Below are 22021 nucleotides of genomic sequence, written 5' to 3'. Positions count from 1 at the left end.
GTTTATTATACACTGTCTTGCTGATGTCATTTACCCCAAGTCTATTCCACTGATCCTCCCTTCTGTCTCTTAGCCAGTACCATATTGTTTGTTTTTTTTTAAACCCTTGTACTTCGGTGTATTGTCTCATAGGTAGAAGATAGGTAAGGGTAGGCAATGGGGGTCAAGTGACTTGCCCAGGGTCACACAGCTGGGAAGTGACTGAGGCCGGGTTTGAACCTAGGACCTCCTGTCTCTAGGCCTGACTCTCACTCCACTGAACTACCCAGCTGCCCCCCAGTACCATATTGTTTTGATGACTGCTGCTTTATAGTATAATTTAATATCTGGTACTGCTAGGCCCCCTTCCTTCACATTTTTTTCCATTATTTCCCTTGATATTCTTGACCTTTTGTTATTCCAAATGAAATTTGTTATAGTTTTTTCTAATTCAGTAAAGAAGTTTTTTGGTAGTTTGATAGTTATGGCGCTAAATAGGTAAATTAATTTGGGTAGAATGTTCATTTTTATTATGTTAGCTCGTCCTACCCATGAGCAACCAATGGCTTTCCAGTTGTTTAGATCCAGTTTTATTTGTTTGGAAAGTGTTTTGTGGTTGTTTTCGTATAATTGCTGTGTTTGTTTTGGTAGATAAATTCCCAAGTATTTTATATTGTCTAGGGTGATTTTAAATGGTGTTTCTCTCTCTACCTCTTGCTGCTCTAATGTTTTGGAAATGTATAGAAATGTTGATGATTTATGTGCATTTATTTTGTATCCTGCAACTTTGCTAAAGTTGTTGATTATTTCTACAAGCTTCTTAGTTGATTCTCTAGGATTTTTTAAGTATACCATCATATCATCTGCAAAGAGTGATAGCTTAGTCTCCTCATTGCCTTCAATTTCTTTTTCTTCTCTAATTGCTACTGCTAGTGTTTCTAGTACAATGTTAAATAATAGAGGAGATAATGGGCATCCTTGTTTCACTCCTGATCTTATTGGAAAGGCTTCTAATTTAGCCCCATTGCATATGATGCTTGTTGATGGTTTTAGGTATATACTGTTTATTATTTTTAGGAAAGGTCCTTCTATTCCTATATTTTCCAGTATTTTCAATAAGAATGGATGCTGTATTTTGTCAAAGGCTTTTTCAGCATCTATTGAGATAATCATGTGGTTTTTGTTTGTTAGACTGTTGATATGGTCAATTATGTGAATGGTTTTCCTAATGTTGAACCATCCTTGCATTCCTGGTATAAATCCCACCTGATCATGGTGGATGATCTTTTTTTTTTACCCTTAACTTCTGTCCATTGGTTCATAGGTGAAAGATTGGTAAGGGTGGGAAATGGGGGTCAAGTGACTTGCCCAGGGTCACACAGCTGGGAAGTTTCTGAGGCCAGATTTGAACCTAGGACCTTCTGTCTCTAGGCCTGGCTCTCAATCCACTTAGCTACCCAGCTGCCCCCATGGATGATCTTCTTAATTACTTGCTTGAGTCTCTTTGCTAGTATTCTATTTAAGATTTTTGCACCTACGTTCATTAAGGAGAATGGTCTGTACTTTTCTTTCTCTGTTTTTGATCTTCCTGGCTTTGGAATCAGTACCATGTTTGTGTCATAAAAGGAATTTGGTAGGACTCCTTCTTTGCTTATCATATCAAGTAATTTGTATAGTATTGGGATTAGTTGCTCTTTGAATGTCTGATAGAATTCACTTGTGAATCCATCAGGCCCTGGCAATTTTTTCTTAGGGAGTCCTTTGATGGCTTCTTCAATTTCTTTTTCTGATATGGGATTATTTAGGTATTCTATTTCTTCTGCTGTTAATCTAGGCAATTTATATTTTTGTAAATATTCATCCATACCTCCTAAATTGTTATATTTATTGCCATATAATTGGGCAAAATAGTTTTTAATGATTGCCTTAATTTCCCCTTCATTAGAGGTGAGGTCTCCCTTTTCATCTTTCATACTGTCAATTTGGTTTTCTTCTTTCCTTTTTTTATTAGATTGACCAGTACTTTGTCTATTTTATCTTTTTTTTCAAAATACCAGCTTCTAGTCTTATTTATTAATTTAATATAGTTCTTTTACTTTTGATTTTATTAATTTCTCCCTTGATTTTTAGTATTTCTAATTTAGTTTTCATCTGGGGATTTTTAATTTGCTCACTTTCTAATTTTTTGAGTTGCATGCCCAATTCATTAATCTCTGCCCTCCTTAATTTGTTAATATATGCACTCAAGGATATAAATTTCCCCCTGAGTACTGCCTTGGCCATATCCCACAGAGTTTGGTAGGATGTCTCATCATTGTCATTCTCTTCAATGAATTTGTTGATTGTTTCTATGATTTCTTCTTTGACTAGCTGGTTTTGGAGAATCATATAATTTAATTTCCAATTAGTTTTTGATTTGCCTGTCCAGGTGCCCTTACTAATTATTATTTTTATTGCATTATGATCAGAGAAGGTTACATTTAATATTTCTGCTCTTTTGCATTTGTTTGCAATATTTCTATGCCCTATTACATGGTCAATCTTTGTGAAAGTACCTTGTGCAGCTGAAAAGAAGGTGTATTCCTTTTTGCCCCTATTTATTTTTCTCCACATATCAATTAAATCTAATTTTTCTAGGACTTCATTCACCTCTCTTACCTCTTTCTTATTTATTTTTTGGTTTGATTTATCTAGATCTGAAAGAGGAATATTTAGATCTCCCACTAGTATGGTTTTACTATCTATTTCCTTCTTGAGCTCTGCCAGTTTCTCCTTTATGAATTTGGATGCTATACCACTTGGTGCATATATATTGAGCATTGTTATTTCCTCATTGTTTATACTGCCTTTAATCAGGATGTAATGACCTTCCCTGTCTTTTTTAATCATATCTATTTTTACTTTGGCTTTGTCAGAAATCACAATTGCCACTCCTGCCTTCTTTTTCTTATTTGATGCCCAAAAGATTTTGCTCAAGCCCTTAACCTTAAACTTGTGTATGTCCACCCGCCTCATATGTGTTTCTTGTAGACAACATATGGTAAGATTTTGGTTTCTAATCCACTCTGCTATTTGCTTCCATTTTAAGAGTGAGTTCATCCCATTCACATTCAGAGTTATAATTATCAGTTGTGCATTTGCTAACATTTTCGTATCCTCCCCTATTCCTACCCCTTCTTCTTAAACTATTTCCTTTTAAACCAGTGATTTGCTTTAAGCAGGTATCCATTATCCCCTCCCTTGATTAACTTCCCTTTCTACCCCCTCCCTTATTATTCCCCTCTTTTTATTTTTAAAGGCCTAATAAATTCCCTCCCCCTTCTTCTCCCCTCCCTTTTTTGACCTCCCCACTCCCCTGCTCCCCTTGGTTTATCCCTTCTGACTTTCTCAGTAGGGTTAGATAGAGTTTTATATCCCAATGGATAATATATCTACTCTTCCCTCTCTGGGTTGATTACACTGAGAGTAAGGTTTAAATATTACCTCTTAATGCTCTCTTCCTCTCCTTCTTATAATAGTATTTGTCCCTTCCCCTTCCCATGCCCTCTTTGTGTGTTATAGAATATCCTATTTTTCTCAATCTCTCAAGTTTCTCTTGGTGTCCCCTGCTATTTACCCCCCCTCTTTCCCACCCCCCATATCATCTTAGACCATTTAGTATTCCACCCTCTCCCTGAGAATTATTCTTCTGATTACTATAATAGTGAATACTATAATAGTGAATAGAGTTCACTACAGAGAATTATACATAGCATTTCTCCACATAGGAATACAGATAATTAGATCTTACTGAGGCCCTCTGTTTCTTATTTACCTTTTCATGTTTCTCTTGATTTTTGTAGTTGGATATCAAACTTTCCATTTAGTCCTGGTCTTTTCTGTGCAAATACTTGGAAATCTTCAATTTTGTTGAATGCCCATACATTCCCCTGGAAGTATATAGTCAGTTTCTATGGGTAGTTGATCCATGGCTGAAGGCCCAGCTCTCTTGCCTTTCTGAATATCATATTCCAAGCCTTGAGGTCTTTTAGAGTGGATGCTGCCAGATCCTGTGTGATCCTGATTGGTGCTCCTTGATATTTGAATTGTCTCTTTCTGGCTTCTTGTAAGATTTTTTCTTTTATTTGAAAACTCTTGAATTTGGCTATTATATTCCTTGGCGTTGCCCTTTCTGGGTCTAGTGTAGAGGGTGATCTATGGATCCTTTCAATGTCTATATTGCCCTCTTGTTTTAGAACTTCAGGACAATTTTGCTCAATCATTTCTTTTAATATGGAGTCCAAGTTTCTATTAATTTCTGGTTTTCTGGAAGACCAATGATTCTCAAATTGTCTCTTCTAGACCGGTTTTCTTGGTCCATCACATTCTCATTGAGATATTTCATGTTTCCTTCTATTTTATCCGTCCTTTGACTTTGTTTTATTTGTTCTTGTTTTCTTGAGAAATCATTAGCTTCTAATTGCTCAATTCTAGCCTTTAGGGACTGGTTTTTGGCTATAATCTTTTGGTTTTCAGCTGTGATCTTTTGGTTTTCCTTTTCAATCTGGTCATTTCTGGTGTTCAATTTACTTATCAGTTCATTTGATTTCTTAGCCTCACTTTCCAATTGCAAAATTATGCCTTTTAAACTGTTATTTTCTTGCCTGATTTCCTTTTGAGCTATTTCTCATTTCTCTAGCCAAATCGTTTCCAACTTTTTCGTCATCTCATATTTGAACTCTTCAAGAGCTTGTGACCAGTTTTCATTATTTTGGGAGGGTCCGGATGCTTGTTTGTTCTCCTCTTCTGTTTGCTAGGTTGTCTGGATTTTCTCTGTGTAAAAGTTGTCGAGTGTTAAAGATTTCTTCTTCTTGTTGTTAATCTTTCTCTTTTGGCCTTCCTGATTCTTGGTTGCCATTTTTAGCCCAGCCCTTTCTCAGGTTTATTCTCACGCAGACTCAGGTCTGGTTTTTCTCAAGGTCAAGCCCCCTGATAGACCCCCCTTGCTTGATCCTCTGCCTGAGGCTCCTTTACAAGTCTCAGGGCGTTGCTTCCACAGTAGTATACCCATCTGCACTGGTTCACCACTCAGGGTTTCAGAGCCTTCACTCACACGCACCTGTGTCCACCTCTGCTCGGGCCTGCGCTCTGTGTCCGCACTCAAAGTCCTTGTGCGTTCTTTAGCCTTTTGGGGTCCTAAGTCTTGCTGCTCTCAAAAACAGGCCCTGGAGCTGTCAGTGACTCAATGGGTGCCCCAAACTTGCTCTATTTCTCTTGAGCTGGCTTTGGAGTTGTAGGTGGTGTGGTGTGTGTGTGTGTGTGTGTGTGTGTGTGGGGTTGCTCAGCCCGCGATTTAGTGAGAGCTGTTTCACCCCATTATAGCATGGAAATGCCCCAATTCCATGTGCCTTCCACACTGCGCCCTGTTGTGGTGTCCTTCCTTTCGTCTGGATTTGTTTTTATGTCCCCTTGAGGAGTCCTGTATGTTTTGGTTAGGAGAGGTTAAGTGCTGCTTTTTACTCTGCCGCCATCTTAACCAGGAACCGAGAGCTTATCTATTGAAAGATTCTTACTGGTTCTATTACTTGAATTGTTTTAGGTTTAAGGCCAGAGGTGAGCATCACACATCTACGGACTGCAGCTCAGGCCAATGACACCATGTTAGCATTAAAAGACCCTGTAGACTGGCATCCTGGAGAAGAAGTCATCATTAGTGGAGTTACCCTGGAAGGTTCCCAAGGGCGAGAAGAAATTGCCATCATAGACAGTATGCATGGTACAAACCTCCATCTTCGGTCACCTTTAAGGTATGTAGTTTGGCCAGATTTAGGACTTCGCTTGCATGTAAGGGGCCTGATGTAGATAAAAGATCAAGTTGTAGATATATTGAGAGACTTGCCCTTCAATAACATATTTCTACTCTAATTTAATCTTGTTTTGATAAAAGTGGCTTAATCATGAAAAACTCTAAGATGGCAATGGTAATTATAGTGATGATGATGGTGACAGTGGTAAGAATGGTGATAATATAAAAAAAAAACCATAGTGACAGCATGATATAGTAGAAAGCTGGCCTCTGACTCCAGAAGATATGATTCAAATCCTATCTCTGAGATATACTGGTCATGTGACCAAGGGCAAATCAATTTATCTCTCAGTGCCTCTCATAAATATCTAAATTATTTGCATAATAGTATGTAACTATACTTTATTTTCAGATAGTGTTTCCTCACTAAGAGTTTCTGTACCAATGAATTCATAGGTTTGTTTTTTTTTTTAAAAACTGACACTTAAATAGTATTTTAAAGCTTATAGAATGTTTTATTTGTATTACCTCATTTGAGTCTCCCAAAACTGAGGTAAGTATTCTAGTATTCTAAAAATACTGTTATTTTCCAGATGAGCAAACTGAGGTTAAAAAAAAATTAAGATATTGAATGTATAATTTGAACTTCCTGGTTCACAAGTACAACATTCCATCCACTATACTAGGACACATCTATAGCTATCATATTTTTTGACTGAGTTGCCAATGTGTAAGGTAGCAATCTCCAGACTTTAGTTGTCCTATTAACACTTTCTAAGGTACAGATCATATTCATGATATACTGTCCCAGAGGAGTATAATTTAGATTTAAAGGTGAAAAAATATGAGAAACTGGTATGATATTAATCACAATAATCCTTATATTTTGACATATTTCTGATAGGTTTCTTTTTTTTCAGATATTCTCATGGTATTCTGGAACATAATATAGATGGGCATCACCTTGCTTTAAGGGTTACAGTAGCTCTACTCAGCAGGAACATTGCCATCCAAGGACATCTCACCAGTGAGCGGATGGCACACCTTCGGCTATGTACTAAAGCCAAGATTCCAGAAGGTGAGGGAGTCTTCTAATAACAAGTAACAAGTGGGAAAATAAAGCATAGAAGATTGCTTTTATTTTTTTTAGTTTTATTCATTTTTAAAAGATTTTTCCATGTTTCCATGATTCATTTTCTTTCTCTTCCCTCTCTATTCCCCCCTCCCAGAGCCGAAAAGCAATTCCACTGAGTTGTACAAATGTTGTCACTTGATACCTATTTCCATATTACTCATTTTTGCTATAAAGCAATTTTAAGGCCTAAACTCCAAATCACAAACCCATATATATATGTGATAAGTTATGTCATATGTTTTGCTTTTGCATTTCTGCTCCCATAGTTCTTTCTCTCAATGTGGATAGCATTCTTTGACATAAGTCCTTCAGGAGTGTCCTGGATTTTTGCATTGCTGCTAGTAACAAAGTCTATCACATTGGATTTTTCCACAATATTTTACATTCTGTATATAACGTTGTTCTGGTTCTGCTCATTTCACTCTTCATCAGTTCACTGAGGTTCTCCCAGTTTATATGGGAAGCCTCCAGATCATCAATCCTTACAGCACAATAGTATTGCATTGCCATCATATGCCACAATTTGTTCAGTCATTCCCCAGTTGAAGGACACCCCCTCATTTTCCATTTTTTTTGCCACCACAAAGTGTGGCTATGAATATTTTTGTACAAGTATTTTTCTGTAATGTTACCTTGTAATGATATTATGGAATCATTAAGTTCGAAGTTCTACAGAGTGGGATAACATCAAAGTACATCTATTCTTTAAACTGAATTATTTTTTTCTAGATAATACATCTCCTTTAAATATTACAGTTAGGAAATTAAAATTCATTTCCTTTTCACTGTTCAGATATATAGTTTGGTATTATTGGAAGCTGCCTTGAATAAACTCTAACCCTTCTGTTATACCCTTCTTAGTTCCTTAAAAAGTTGTAACAGGAAATTCAGGCCCATCTCAAATATTAAATTCTCTTACATTGAATATGTAGAAATCCCTTGTGCCTTTTTTATGTTTTATGAATATTACGTGTGAAAAATTGCTAGGATAAAAGTGAGAATTGAGCTATAGAACAGGTGGTTACTTATTACAAATAAATTAGGAAATAGTGAGGGAGTACCTAACTAGTTAGTTTAATTCACCAGGCTCAGATGAACAATATATTAGGTACTGAAAAACTCAGCAGATGGGATGGCTTAACCATTGTTAATGATTTTTCTTGCTGTGGATCTTTGGGAACAACAAGTAAGATACCATAGGACTAGAAAACAAAACACATATCTTGATTTTTTAAAAGAGAAGAAAATAGAACTTCAAAATTATAGAACAGTGCTGCTTGAATTTCATCACTGGAAAATGTTTAGAACATAATAAACAAGGGATGATTAATGAACATCCAGAAAAGGAAGCAGTGATCACAAAAAATAGCCTGGCTTCATAAAGAACAGCTCATACCTAACTTCCACATTTCTGTTTTTAATAGGATTAGACTGGTAGATAAAAGAAATGCCCTAGGTATAGTTTACCTAGACTTTATTAAAAACATTTGAAAATGTTTCAGATGCCACTTTTATAGAGATGTTGGAGATACATAGGCTGGATGATAATAGAATTAGGTGAATTCAGAGCTGATTGCGTAACTGAATAGTGATTGATGGCTTGATGTCACTTTGGAAGGACTTTAAGGGATTGCTATACTGATTTGTGCTTAGGGTTGGGATATATAATATTTTTACTACTGGGCTTGGATCAAAGTGTTGATGACCTAATTATATTTTCATATTAAAAAAGGAGGGATAGTTAGGATAATGGAGTGAGGATATGAATAGATTTGAAAATTGGGTCAAAAATAATAAAATAACATTTAATTGGGATAAATGTGAAGGATTGTACTTGTATAAAAAAATCAAAAGTACAAGATGGAATTGCTGAGGCAAGCAAAAAGTTTCTTCCAAAAATACCTATGCCTTGTAGTGGACTCTAGGCTTATGGTGCATCAGTATTGTAAAATTTTGGGGGCAGGGAAGGGTGGTCCAAATTTGTTATTTCCAGTTTGGAATCTCAGTCCATGGATGCAGATAATTACTCCATAACTCATTATTTTAGAGAGTTGCCTAGAACCTGGAGAGATTAAATGACATAGGCGTATATGTTTCAAAGGCAGTACTTGAAGTCTGGACTTTCTGGTGAGTGTGATATGGCATCCAAAAAAACTAATGCTACATTAAGAGATACATAATGTCAAGGACTAGGCAGAAGTTAGTCCCGCAGAATCATCCTCTTTTCAGACCTTAATTGAAGCATCGTATTAAGTTCAGGGCTTCATGTTTTCAGAAGGACATTGATAAGTTAGAGTGCATCAAGAAAACAACCAGAATGATGAAAGGCAGAAATATTATGTCATCTAAATATCAGCTGAGGGAAGCAGGAGGGGCATCCTTATGTAAGGATTTACTGACCCTCTTCCATTATTTTAGGGCTGTCACATGGAAGAGGGATGAATCCTATTTTGGTTGACCCTATCAGACTGTAATTCTTCATAATTTTCTTTTTTTTAATTTCAAGATTAAGTCAATATCTCTACTACTTCCAATTAGTGCTTCTAAAGCCTCATAGGGTTAAATCTTAAAGTCTTTTTCTTTAAAAACCCTCGCCTTCCATCTTAGAATCAATACTGTATATTGGTTCCAAACCAGAAGAGCACTAAGAGTTAGACAATAGCTTTACTTGCTCATGGGCACACAGTTAGGAAGTATCTGAGACTGAATTTTAACCCAGAATCTCCCATATCTGAATCTGGCTCTCAATCCATTGGTCCACCTAGCTGCCCATTACTTAAACTCTTTAAGCAAAGGTTGAATGACTATTGTTGGAAAGAGTGCAAGGAAGGTTTTTCTTTAGGTACAGATTGGATTGACATAACCCTTGATATTCATTCCTTCAAACACTGATAATTTTTGGTTTTGTAAGCATTTCTTAAGGGATGGCAAGATGAATCTAGTCCTGAACCATACTTAGTAACCTTACTAAGTCATAGAATCTTAATATTTTTGTGTTCCCTTTTGCAATCTGTTGCAGGTATATATTCCTTCCCAGAAAAATGTTTTTTACAAAAGATTCATAATTTAAGGAAATGCTATCTTTCAATGAGAGACTATTGAAAATACAGAAGTATTGTTTAGTCATTCAAGTTCATAGACTCTCTGAAATCTGTCAATGGATTCCTTGGGAAGAAATGCTTTACTATGTAGTTTTACCTGGCTGGTTAGTTCAGTGGGTTAGATTATTTTTCTGAAAGTTCTGATCAACCACATTTTATGTCTGGTGAAGATGTGAGACTTAGAATATTATTACCTTTAGTTAATTTCTGAGCTGGGAAGGTGAAGATTGAGGAAATATATTTCAGATTAATGGATAAAAAATAAGGGAGATTGGCTAACGAGTTATTGAAATGTAATTAATTATGCAGTTTGGTATGGGAAATATAAGAAAGTATCTGGAAAGATCATAGAATCACAGAATTTGAGAGCTGGAAAGAATCTCACCCATCATTTAGTCTAACCCATACACCAAAGGAATCCCATAATAATAACATCCTTTACAAATGGTTTTTCAACTTCCACTTGAAGACCTCTATGGAAGGGGATCCCATGAAATATTAAGGGAAAATAGCCCTACTGATATATATTACTGCTATATACAAAAATATGCTACTCTCTGAAAGAAGATTGAGAATTAATAGATTATATAGCTATTGAGGGTAAGTTCCTGTTTGATTTATTATTATTAGTTTAACAAAGAAAATCTAAACTATGGTTATTCTTAACCATATTTCAGAGTTTCAACCTTAATCTTAAAAATAATATTACAAAATTTTCAAACGAAAATAAATTTTAACTTACTTATTTTACAAAGGAATATGTGCCCTTCAGAACACAAGGATATACAAGGATGAGGAGCAGCAAGATAAAATGGTAAAATGGTATATCTCAAGAAATGCTAGACAATATCAGTATGACAATAAATACAGCAAAAAGCACTGAAGTATAAGATACTTTCTCATTAGGTCCTTTGTTGCTGTTTTGTGTGATAACCGATTTCTTTCTAGGCAATTAGCATGAGTAATTTGGATGAAAAATGGTCCACATTTGAGCTTGTATCTCTCAACTTGTAACCATGTATCACAAATCCAATAAAAATGCCAATGATCTTGTGAGTCCAAGCAATGAACTTAATTCTTTCTCAAAGCTAACAGGTCCTCCCAGAAATCAACCAAACAAACAATAAACATTCATTTTGTACTGGTCATTGTGCTAGGTTTTGGGAAGTACAAGGACAATAGAGAAATAAAACCTGCTCTCAAGGAGCTTACATTCTATCACTGTGACCACAGGTACATATATTGAAAATATATAAAATAGATACAAAGCTATCAAGGACATGAAATTTTCCTTTAGGTTACCATTCTTCTCTAAACCAATTGTTCCTATAGCACACAGAACAGCTATTATGGTGACTATTTGGCTAGCTATATTGTCTTTTTGTCTTCCCTCTTCTTGTTCTCCTTCTCCTCTTCCTCTTCCACTCACTTTGTATCTATTTCCACAGTTAGATGGAAGATCTAAATATGGAAAGCCAGTGGTAAAAATCTAGAGAAAACTCATAATGAGAGCATTATTATTTTTCAGAACTCTTTTGTGGTAAGCACAGTACTCTTTTTGCTTACCTTTCTGACAAGATCCCTCCCCTTCCCCTACCAAAATAACCCAAATTATAAACCATCCAGATAGAGGATAAGGCGTGACTGATAATAGTAGAAGAAAAAAGCTTGCTGTGATTACATAATAATGCTTAAAATGATCAGTCATGATAAGTTCATTTTCTTCAACATTTCCTCCAGGACTTTTTTTGGTGGAGAAGGGAAACTAGATGAGGGAGGAGGAGTGTGTTTGAATTAAATAAACATCTGTTTACCTTGCATGCATGGGATGCAATTTGCATCTTTATGATAGTAAATTAAGGTGATTGACTTGTGGATTTTGGGAAATAACAGAGTGAAGGCAGTTAGTTATTGAAAGCTTTCAGTTAATCCTTTAATTTACTTCAATTCAATAAATGTTAAATTAAATAAATAATAATATCCTGCTTTCATACAGGTGCCCCCTCAGAAGCTTGTGTGCAATGCAGGGTCTTGCATTGCAATATTAGCCTAGGCTAAGCTCTTAGTTACCCTGGATGGAATCTTGCCAATAGCATGCACCATGGGGCAGGTGTCAACTGGCAGTTGGGCTGAGACTATAAAAGCCCCTGCAAACCCAAGCCTGGGTTCTGTTTTCCCCTGACTTCACCTTGATCACCTACTTATCCCTGACCTTCCCCCTGGGGCCCTGGGTAGTGAAGGGTGGTGAAGGGTGGTAGAATTGTGGGTAGGAAAATAGGATAGCCTAGATCTTAGGACCTTCCTTAAGAGCAACCCAACTACATCTATTTCCTTTCCAACTGGTTAGCTGCAGGATCAAATTAATTTCTAACCAGAGACCATTTAGCTCTGGCCAAGGATAGCCAGCCCTTGGCCTGCCAAGACCTTCCTAGGACCTTAACCAGCACCAGTCAGCTGACCATAACAACTGCTTAGTAACACCAAAGCCCTCTTTCCTTGGCTATTCTTTCCCCTGTGTCAATAAATTCCTTAGCCTTTAATCAGAGAATTTGTGATTATTCCTTTACCACCAAGGCTAAGGAGATTAGGGAAGAGGAGAGAATACTGAGCAGTTTGAGGTTCAGTTTGAGGTTGAACCAAACCTCCATTGCTGAGATAGGGAAGTTCAGTGAGCCACTTCCTGCTGGTCTGCCATCATCCAATAAGAAGCAGTTACCCTAGCAGGGAGGGGACACACACCAGACATCTTAAAGGAGCCTAACATTCACAGGGCACTTAGCTTACAGGGTTTGAATTTATACTTAATCAAGTTCATTCCCAGCTGAGGTTGCTCAACCTTGATATCATCCAACCCTTTATCTCCTGCTAGACCAGTTACTGGCTCCAGGGCCTTAGTAGTGACTTTACTACCTGCATAACAGGAGAAATATCATGTATCTCTCTAAATGTTTCAGGTCTTCTTGTCTCTAGGGATAGCACCTCATTCTATAGATGAGTATTCAAGTTGTGTGAAAAATGAAGGATAGAGGTAGGAATGAAAGTAAAAAATGATGGTCACAAGTGTTATGGACTGTGTGCTATTACCTATTATCAGATATCTTTATTCATTAAATATGTCTGACATTTAATGTCAATTTTAGCTGTCCAAATTAATTAATGTGCATATGTGCCTTCCCCATTCTAAAATGTGGACTAAGCAAAATGAAGTTTTCAAAGGAGGAAAAAAAATAATACTATGTTTAATTCCTCCTAGTTCTGACTATAGGGGAACTCAGCCACCATTCATAGTGTGTGGGTGTGTGGTCAGCCTTGTGGATTGGTGTGATTATAGAGAGACTGGAGTTGGAGTTGGAGTGTGGGGTCAGAGGCTCAGTGCAAAGTTTTTTCAGGGTATAGAACTGTGTATAGAACTGTGACTCAAAACAGTAAGAGAAAAAAGAAATATATAGAAGGGTAGGAGAGAGGTACAGTAATTAAATTTAATAGTAAATCTGAATCCTTACTCTGGTTTGAAGAACATTTGCTGTTTTTGAAAAGATGTTAATGTAGAAGAGAGAGTTTTGGATTTGAATTTGGAGGTCTTGGGTTTTAAACCACCTATCCCTCTTTACTTATTTGTGTGAACCTGGGCAAATTAAAAGACTATTCTCTGGACTTTAATCTCCTCATCTGTAAAATGGAGTGGTGTTGGGAATAGAATAAGATTTCTTTCAGCTCTAAATCTGTGACCTTGTTATCACTGATTCAAGATTTAGAGGATCTTGATTCATATCTTATTTCTGATTACTTCATGGTGACTACCTGTGCCAGCTTCTACAAGTAACTAGGGCTTAGTTTTCATCCATAAAATGAAGAGATTGGACCAAATCTTAAGGTCCCTTCTAGCTCTAGATCATTTATGATCCACATTCTGGTTTTTCTTTTTTGCTAGTGTGTGATTTGACATGCCACCAAAATTCTTTGGCCTCAGTTTTCACACCTGAGCAATGAGGATATTTGAATATATGACTTTGAAGGACCTTTTACTCTAATACTCAATGTTTCAATGACTCAGTATACTATATTTTTAGAGCATCTAGGTAGCATCGGGGTAGAAAATTGCACCTGGAGTCAGAAAGACCTGACTCAGATGCTTAATGTGAACCAGAACAAATCATTTAACCCCATTTGCTTCAATTTTCCTTATATGGAAAATGAGCCAGAGAAAGAAATGGCAAATCACTCTAGGACCTTTGCTAAGAAAGCACCAAATGGCTTCAAGAAGATTTGGACTTGACTGAAACACAACTACATTTTTAGATTTTCTTACCTGTATACCATGGAAAGGATTCTGTTTGTGGCTGATAGATGGCCAGAGAGACTTTATTCCATGGAGAGCATATTGATAATATAGCCTATATGGGAATGGAGAACTAGGCTCATTTAATCATTCTCACTTATCTTTCTGAAATAGAGAGGCAAAGAGAATTTTTATTTTTATTTCTATTTCACAAGTGAGAAGATTGAAATTGAAATGCTTTAGTCATAATGAAGTAACAACAGAGTTAAGAATTAAGCTCAGATGTCTTGATTACTGTTCTGGATAACGTTCAGAGCTTGAAGCTATATTTTCTGGTGGAATCAAACTTTTTCCTGTTCTATTCTCATGTACTTGAATCTCGTCCATTTATCCCCCTGCCAGAAATGATGTAAATGGCCTCTCAGAAAAAAAAAAACAAACTGGAAGAAGCTAAGCAAGCTAATAGCAATAAAAATAATTTATAGTTATACTTTATATTTCATAAAACATATTACATGCATTATATTATTTCATCCTCACAATAATCCCATGAAATAGGAGACAAATATCATTATCTCCATTTTACAGATGAGGAAACTAAGTCCCACATAAGTTAAGTGACTTTTCCTCAGTTACATAACTAGTAAGTAGTAATGCTAGGATTCGTACTTAGATCTTCTGATCTATCCAAAGATCTCGCCACTTTTGTGGACCTTGCCAACCACTATGAAAGACAGCTAAATTTCCCTCTAGTCAGACCTAGGAGGAATTGGACAGAGTATTGTTTATTCCTCATTTAAAATCACTTATTATAAAAAGGAATGGAGCTATTTAAACTCTAAAGGATGAATAATACATTGAAATGATCATAGGTAAATCTCTTCCTAGATACTGAATGCCACAAGGTATTCTACCTCCCTCTACCTATTGAAAGTAGGCCTAGGAATCCTCTAGTAATTCATAGGTGGGGAGTATAAGATAGTTAAAAAGGATCCTAGAAAGGGAAATAGGAAAGTGGCCCTCATCCTGGCTTTGTGATTTGTATAACTTATTTTCCTCTAAAATTCTTCATGCATAAAAAAAAAAAGATATGGAACATTAGGGTAAAACTGTTAGTTGCTACTGTTGCTTCATCTCGGAGATACTGATACTATAAGTGATATTATCTTTCAGCTTTGTGCAGTAGAAAGAGTCCCTGAAGTCACAGGACCTGTATTCAAATTTGGCCTCTGAAGTTTATTGCCTGTGTGCCCTGGGAAATTTGTTTAACCTTACTTGGCCTCAGTTTGCTTATCTATAAAATGAAGATATTGACTAAATTATCTTTGTGGCCTCATCTAACTCTGGAGCACTAATCCTATGAGTCTTTAAAAAAGGTTAATATAGGAATCAAAGACTATATGTGATTATACTTGTTATTAACCTTACTGGCAGTGGTGATAATGGTGATGGTGTTACTTATATAGTACCTTAATAATAATTAACATTACCTAATGTTTTATGGTTTATAAAGTGCTTTACATACAGTATCTTATTGAAGACATGTTGCATGTTAAAAAGAATGGTCAACTTGGAGTCACTGGATTTCTATTTTTAATTATTACTTTCTGTCTTAGTAACAACTCTAAGACAAAGGGGAAAAGGCTAGGCAAAGGGAGTTGTGTCACTTGCCCAGGGTCATATAGCCAAAAGTGTCTGAGGCCAGATTTGACCTCATGTCATCCTGACACCAGTCCTGTTCCTGTATTCACTGGGCCATCTCTCTGCCAAGGGTCATTGGATCTTGATTTGAATCTTGGCTCTGCTACATAATACCTATTAACTTTCCTTTACTTCAAGTTCCTCATTTAGAAGATGAGAAGGTTGGATTATTTGACTACTAAGTTCCATTCCCTATGATCCTATGATCCCTGAGAGATAGGTCTTACAGGTAATGTCTGCAAATGATGAATTACAAACTCATTGAGATTAAATGAATTGTCTGCTACCACAAAGCTAATATTAATATGTGCCCAAGATGAGAATTGAATCTAGTTTTTCCTTTCTTCATGTCTATCGTTCTTTCTATAGATGATTGTGTCATTCCAGGAGAACCCTAATCTTGAGCAATACACAATTATTTTGTGAAGAAGCCACATAATACATTTTTTAAAAAATCATAAACTTCCAAAACACATTTTAAAATGAGTCAGGAAATACAAATTTGACCTACAAAATACTATTTGGGGAAACTGATCTATAGCACCACATGAGGTTTACCTGTTTCATACTTGCTGTTACCAGGACTGGTCCCTTTTTACAACAAAAAAATAATGCAGGGAATAGTGACTACTTTGTTACATCTCCCCTTGCTATGTTTCAGATGATTTCCAACAATGCTTGTATTTAAGGAGTGAAAAGAATCTTGGATCAATGGATCTAGGGGCTGTGGTGATTGTGCAGTCACTCCCAGGAGAGCCCAGCCAGGTCCAACTGCAGGGAGTCCAGTTTCAGTTCATGGGACAAGCCTTTCAGAAACACCTGTGTGCACTAAATGTGATTGGGCCTATTAGAGGTAAGGTGGTTGCTTTCCATGTAATTGTCCATGTAATTCCTTTTGCTTTCCTCATTTCCTTTCTTCTATTTCATTCTTCCTTTCTTCTTCCTTTCCATCCTATGGAGGGGTGCAAAGAATTGCCTTTTCCCCCTGATTCTATAAGCTTATAATACATGCATGAAAGGCAGATGATGAGCAAGGCCAGAAAAAAATGGATTACCTCTTGTATGCTTTGATTTTAGCAGCACCCAAAGGCCCTTCTACTCTTGATCATTGTCCTAATGATATTCATGATACCTGGAATTTCCCCCAGTCTTTATGCTCTTGACTTTAACTACCATACCTAATAAGTTTATTAAAACCCAAATATCTGTTTCTTGGGAGTAACATAGGACTTACTTATTCTTAGTATATATGCTATAGATTTTAGGATTCCATGATGGCAGCCCCTTTCATTGTGAATAGGTTACTGTGGCCATGCCCAAGGTACTCTTTAAATGAGTTGCCCCTCATTGATAGTTGGAGGCTTCTGTTGGGCTTGGAGTCCATGAATCCCAGCTTTGCCATTTACCCATGTGACCTTGGACAAGTCACTTAACCTCTTTGGGTCTCAGTTTCCTCATTTATTAAATGAAGGGTTTAAATAATAAAACTTTTAAGTCTCTTCCAGTTACAAAAATATAATCCTTAGACCTTGGCATACTACTTTTCAAAGTCTGTTGAACTTCACTCACATTCCAGTAATACATTTGCTGTAATAAAATGGTTTTCAAATTTTAAAAAATGGAACCATTCTTTTTTTTTATCCTAATCAGAGATGAGGATCTGCTTGTCTAATCCTGGTCCTCATTTACCTCATCTGTTAAATGAAGAGGTTGGACTAAATGATTTCTGAGGTCTCTTCAAGCTCCCGGGCTATGATTTTACAATCCTTATGCTCCATAAAAGAAACATCTTTGTTGGTATGTTAAAAAGCCTGATTTGAATTCCACAAAGCAGCAAAGTCCTTTTTATCTTATATAATATTCCTTTTTGTAAACCACATGTCTAGGTGAGGGATCAAGTTATACCCCTTCCTCCCTCACTAAGTATAAGGATGTTTTGTCATATTCTAGCAAGACTGAAGTCTATGGGACCTTTGATAACTTTGTAACATGTCCCATGTGTCACTTAAAATGCTTTCCATACTCTGGCGTGATTTTCATCATTTAGTTTTTGCTTAGGGATTGTTTTGCTTTTTTCTATTAATAAACTTGATTCCCACTTCTCTGAGATTTCATCTTCCTTACACAAGTTGACTTTCTTACTGTTGTCACTCCTTCTAACTTATCTGTTTTAGTGAATATATGATTTCTAACACAACATGGTTTCCTTTGAGTTTCTCTTGCAGAGGCAGTGGGCTATGACAGAAAATTACATTTCTCTTCTAAACAAAGTCTTCCCATTCTTGTTCCAGATTCATATATCCGGAGCTGTTCAGTGTGGGACTCCTTCAGCAGGGGCCTCAGCCTGTCTAGAACCTCAAATCTCATTGTGGAGAATAATGTGTTTTACAACATTTTAGGCCATGGGCTACTAGTGGGTGAGTGGATGAGGGTTGGTCATCATCAGCATACCTCAATAGAACACTTCCCCCTCCCCCAAGTAGCATCCATCATTTCAAAATTCAGATTTTCCATTTGCACATGTGCTAGCCTCTGGTGCTTAGAACTTGCCTGTGGTTCATAGACATTGATTCAATTCTACCCCTCTCATCACTCAGAATTCTCAGCCAGCAAATGACCCTACATGTGAGTTTTGAGTCCCAGGGAAGAAGGACCAATTTTCGGGACCATTTGGATTTTAATCACTTTTATATTCAAATGTATATTTATATTCAAATCCTACCTCAGTACCTGTGTGATTTGAGGCAAGTCACAACCTCCGAGCCTCATTTCCTTCATCTATAAAATGCAAAGAATAATAGAACCTAGTTAAATAAGTTGTTATGATGATAAAATGAGATAATTTATATAAAACACTTGGTCAACTTCAATATGCTATATAAATGCTAGCATTTTATTTTTCATCTAGACATAATTTCATTTAAATTCCCATTGAGGAAATTCTTGCTGATGCAAAATTGCAACTGATCTACAATTCAAAATCTTAGAAAATTATCTGGGGTCATGAAAGATTAAATTATTTGGTCATGATCAGGGAGCTAATTAGAGGTGAGACTTGAACCCAGGTCTTCCTAAAAACAAGACCATGTCTCTATTCACCATCACAAGCTACTTGTCAGTAATTATTTTTATTAAAAGGTCAAATGAATACTTCTCATGCCACCACAGAAAAGAGGCACTTGTCATCAAGGCTGCTAAAATAGAATGCTGAAATTTTCAGAAATCTTCCCTCAATCCTTCTAGTGACTTCCCAAGAAATCATTTCTACATGTTGTGTCACCTTTTGAACTGAAGTACCTGATAATATTAACCCCATTCTCACTGTTTAGGAAGGTGATGAGAAAAATGGGGCAATGCCTTTAAAAACCCAGTAACCCCTTAGAAGTTCACTCATTTTAGTCATGTCTGACTCTTTGTGATCCTATTTTGGTTTTCTTAGCAAAGATACTGGAGTGATTTGCCATTTCCTTCTCTAGCGCATTTTTCAGATGAGGAAATTGAAGTAAACAGGGTTCAAACAGGGTTGCCCAGGTTACTCATTTAGTAAGAGTCCTAGGCTAGATTTGGACTTAGGAAGATGACTTTTCCTGACCTCAGGACCAGTACTCTATCCATTGTATCATTTAACTGTTCTGGTTTACCTAGTTGTTACCCTCTTGGAACCAGTTAATAAAAAGAAAAGTTAATAAAAGGGGCATGAGAGCAGAGCAAGAGAGCCATAGAATGTTTTGCTGGATGAAGGGTGTGAAGAGACCAGTTTCTAGCTGTTATGTTGTATTTAAATTCCTTTAAAAACCTTAGCTCCCTTTAAGAATTGGCTGTCTGGATCAAAAGGCAGACTGCAAAACTGGAAGGTCTGCTAAGTAAAGTGTTTAATGGGGAAATTTTAGCATTAAATGCAAATTAAAATTGGCATAAGCATGGGAATCAAAGGGCAAAGAGAAAGTTGAGAGAGACATCAAATGGAAGAAAATCTAACTAGAAAATGAGAAACAGAAAGTAATCACCACTGTAGGAGTATAAGGAAGGTTAGCTCAAGAAGTAGAGAAGATTTTCAGAAATAAAACTGAAGACATGAACTCAAATGATTTTAATCATTTGAGGGGAGGAAGAGAATGCTAAAGAAAAATTTAATATTTTTAAGTTGTTTTTTTACCAATAACATGTAATATCAAATTTCCATGCAAATTTTCCTAAATTATGTGATCAAGCTTATCTCCCTCCTTCTCTTCACTTCCCACTCCCAGTGCTGGCAGTTGAGACTATCTGGGTTATATATGTATAATCATGTAAAACATACTGCCATATTGTTCATTTTAAAAAGTATTTTTATTTTTAAAGAAATTTTTAAAACTTTACCTTGACTGAATAAGATTTTTAAGATGGGCAAAAGATAGGGATGTGTTTAGGATTTTGATGTTAAAAAGTCACTCTACTGCAAATATGAATAACATGGAAATAGATTTTAAACAATGATCCATGTATAACCCATTTATAACTACTTGTCGGCATTGGGAGGGGAAGCAGAAAGGGGGGAGTGAATGAATCCTGTAATCATGAAAAAATATTCTAAATAAAAATTTAAAGAAATAAAAAATAAAGATGAGCAAAGAAGATGGGAGTAAGAGCTAGTCACTGAGAATGAATATATAAGAGAGGAATGATTTTATAAGAACAGAGAAAGCAAGGTTGGCACAGCTTTCTGACCCTGGGCAAGTCATATAACCCTGTTTGCTTCAATTTCCTCCTTTGTAAATTGAGCTGGAGATGGAAATGGCAAGCTGCTCCAATAACTTTACCAAGCAAAACCCAAATGGATTCAAAAAGGTTTGGACACAACTGAAACAACTGAAAATAACAACAAACAACAAGGTAGTGAACTTTATCTGGAGTTGATAAGACCCAAGTTCAAAAGTGGCCTCAGACACTAGTTATATGACCTTAAACAAAGAACTTTCTGTCTCACTTTCTTCATCTTTAAATAGGGATAATAATAGCACCTACCTCCCACAGTTGTTATGAAGACCTAATGAGATAATATTTGCAAAGTGCTTCGAGTATCTTAAGTCCTGTGAGAGCTAGTTATTATTAAAACCAGGGAGGCTAATGTTCAGAATGAACTGAACAAATATGATGAAGATCGAGGAAACGGGACTAGGCCAACAGTGTTTCTGGGAATTTGAAAAAATATGATTAATGCATTGTTGTTGAGCTAATTTTAAAAAACAACAACAATAAAAATAGGAAAAGCCCCAAAAGAAGCAAATGGGAAAATTCCATTTAGATTTTGAAAAAAAAAGGATCACTAATTTCACAAGATAGGGAAAATGATAAATATTGGAGAGAATATGAGAAAATTGGGACACTAATATACTGTTGGTAGAGTTGTGAACTGATACAATCATTCTGGAGAGCAATTTGGAACCATTCCCAAAAGGCCATAAAACTATGTATACCTTTTGACCCAGCAATACTACTCCTTTATCCTAAGGGATCAAAGAAAGGGGGGAAAGCTCCATATGCTCAAAAATATTTATAGCAGCTCTTTTTGTGGTTGAAAAGAATTTGAAACTGAAGAGATGCTCAGCAATTGGTTGAACAAGTTGTTATATGTGATTGTAATGAAATACTGTTACGACATAATAAATGACAAACAGTAAAATCATATGAAAACTTGGAAAGACTTATATGAATTGAAGCAAAGTGAAGTGAGCAGAATTAGGAGAACATTGTGCACAGTAATAACAAAAATGTCTGATGATCAGCTGTAAGTGATTTAACTATTATCAGCATTGCAAGGATCCAAAACAACTCCATAGAACTCATGATGTAAAAATTACCCATTGCTATAGAAGGAAGTGGAGTCTGATTGTAGATTGACACTTACCATTTTTAATTTTATTTCTCTATTATGAGGTTTTTTTATGCAACTGATATGTGTCTTCTTTTACAACATGATGAATATGGAAATATGTATCACATGATAGTCCCCGTATAACCCATATTATATCATCTGCCATCTTAGGGAGGGAAAAGGGATG

At 36.2% G+C, this 22021-nt stretch overlaps 1 protein-coding gene across 1 annotated transcript in view; it reads left to right on the top strand.

The window, feature by feature from the left end:
- Positions 1 to 22021, top strand: part of PKHD1 (PKHD1 ciliary IPT domain containing fibrocystin/polyductin) — a 685806-nt gene that overhangs the window by 276869 nt on the left and 386916 nt on the right. Inside the window, exons 28-31 of the mRNA XM_044675345.1 lie at positions 5558 to 5765; positions 6685 to 6842; positions 16642 to 16833; positions 18272 to 18397. Coding sequence (XP_044531280.1) covers positions 5558 to 5765; positions 6685 to 6842; positions 16642 to 16833; positions 18272 to 18397 — 684 coding nt within the window. The remainder of the gene's footprint in view (positions 1 to 5557; positions 5766 to 6684; positions 6843 to 16641; positions 16834 to 18271; positions 18398 to 22021) is intronic.

The sequence above is a fragment of the Gracilinanus agilis genome, chromosome 4 (assembly GCF_016433145.1).
Source record: "Gracilinanus agilis isolate LMUSP501 chromosome 4, AgileGrace, whole genome shotgun sequence".
Classification (NCBI taxonomy): Eukaryota; Metazoa; Chordata; class Mammalia; order Didelphimorphia; family Didelphidae; genus Gracilinanus; species Gracilinanus agilis.
Note: the sequence above shows the minus strand (reverse complement) of the source record. Positions and strands in the feature narration are given on the sequence as shown.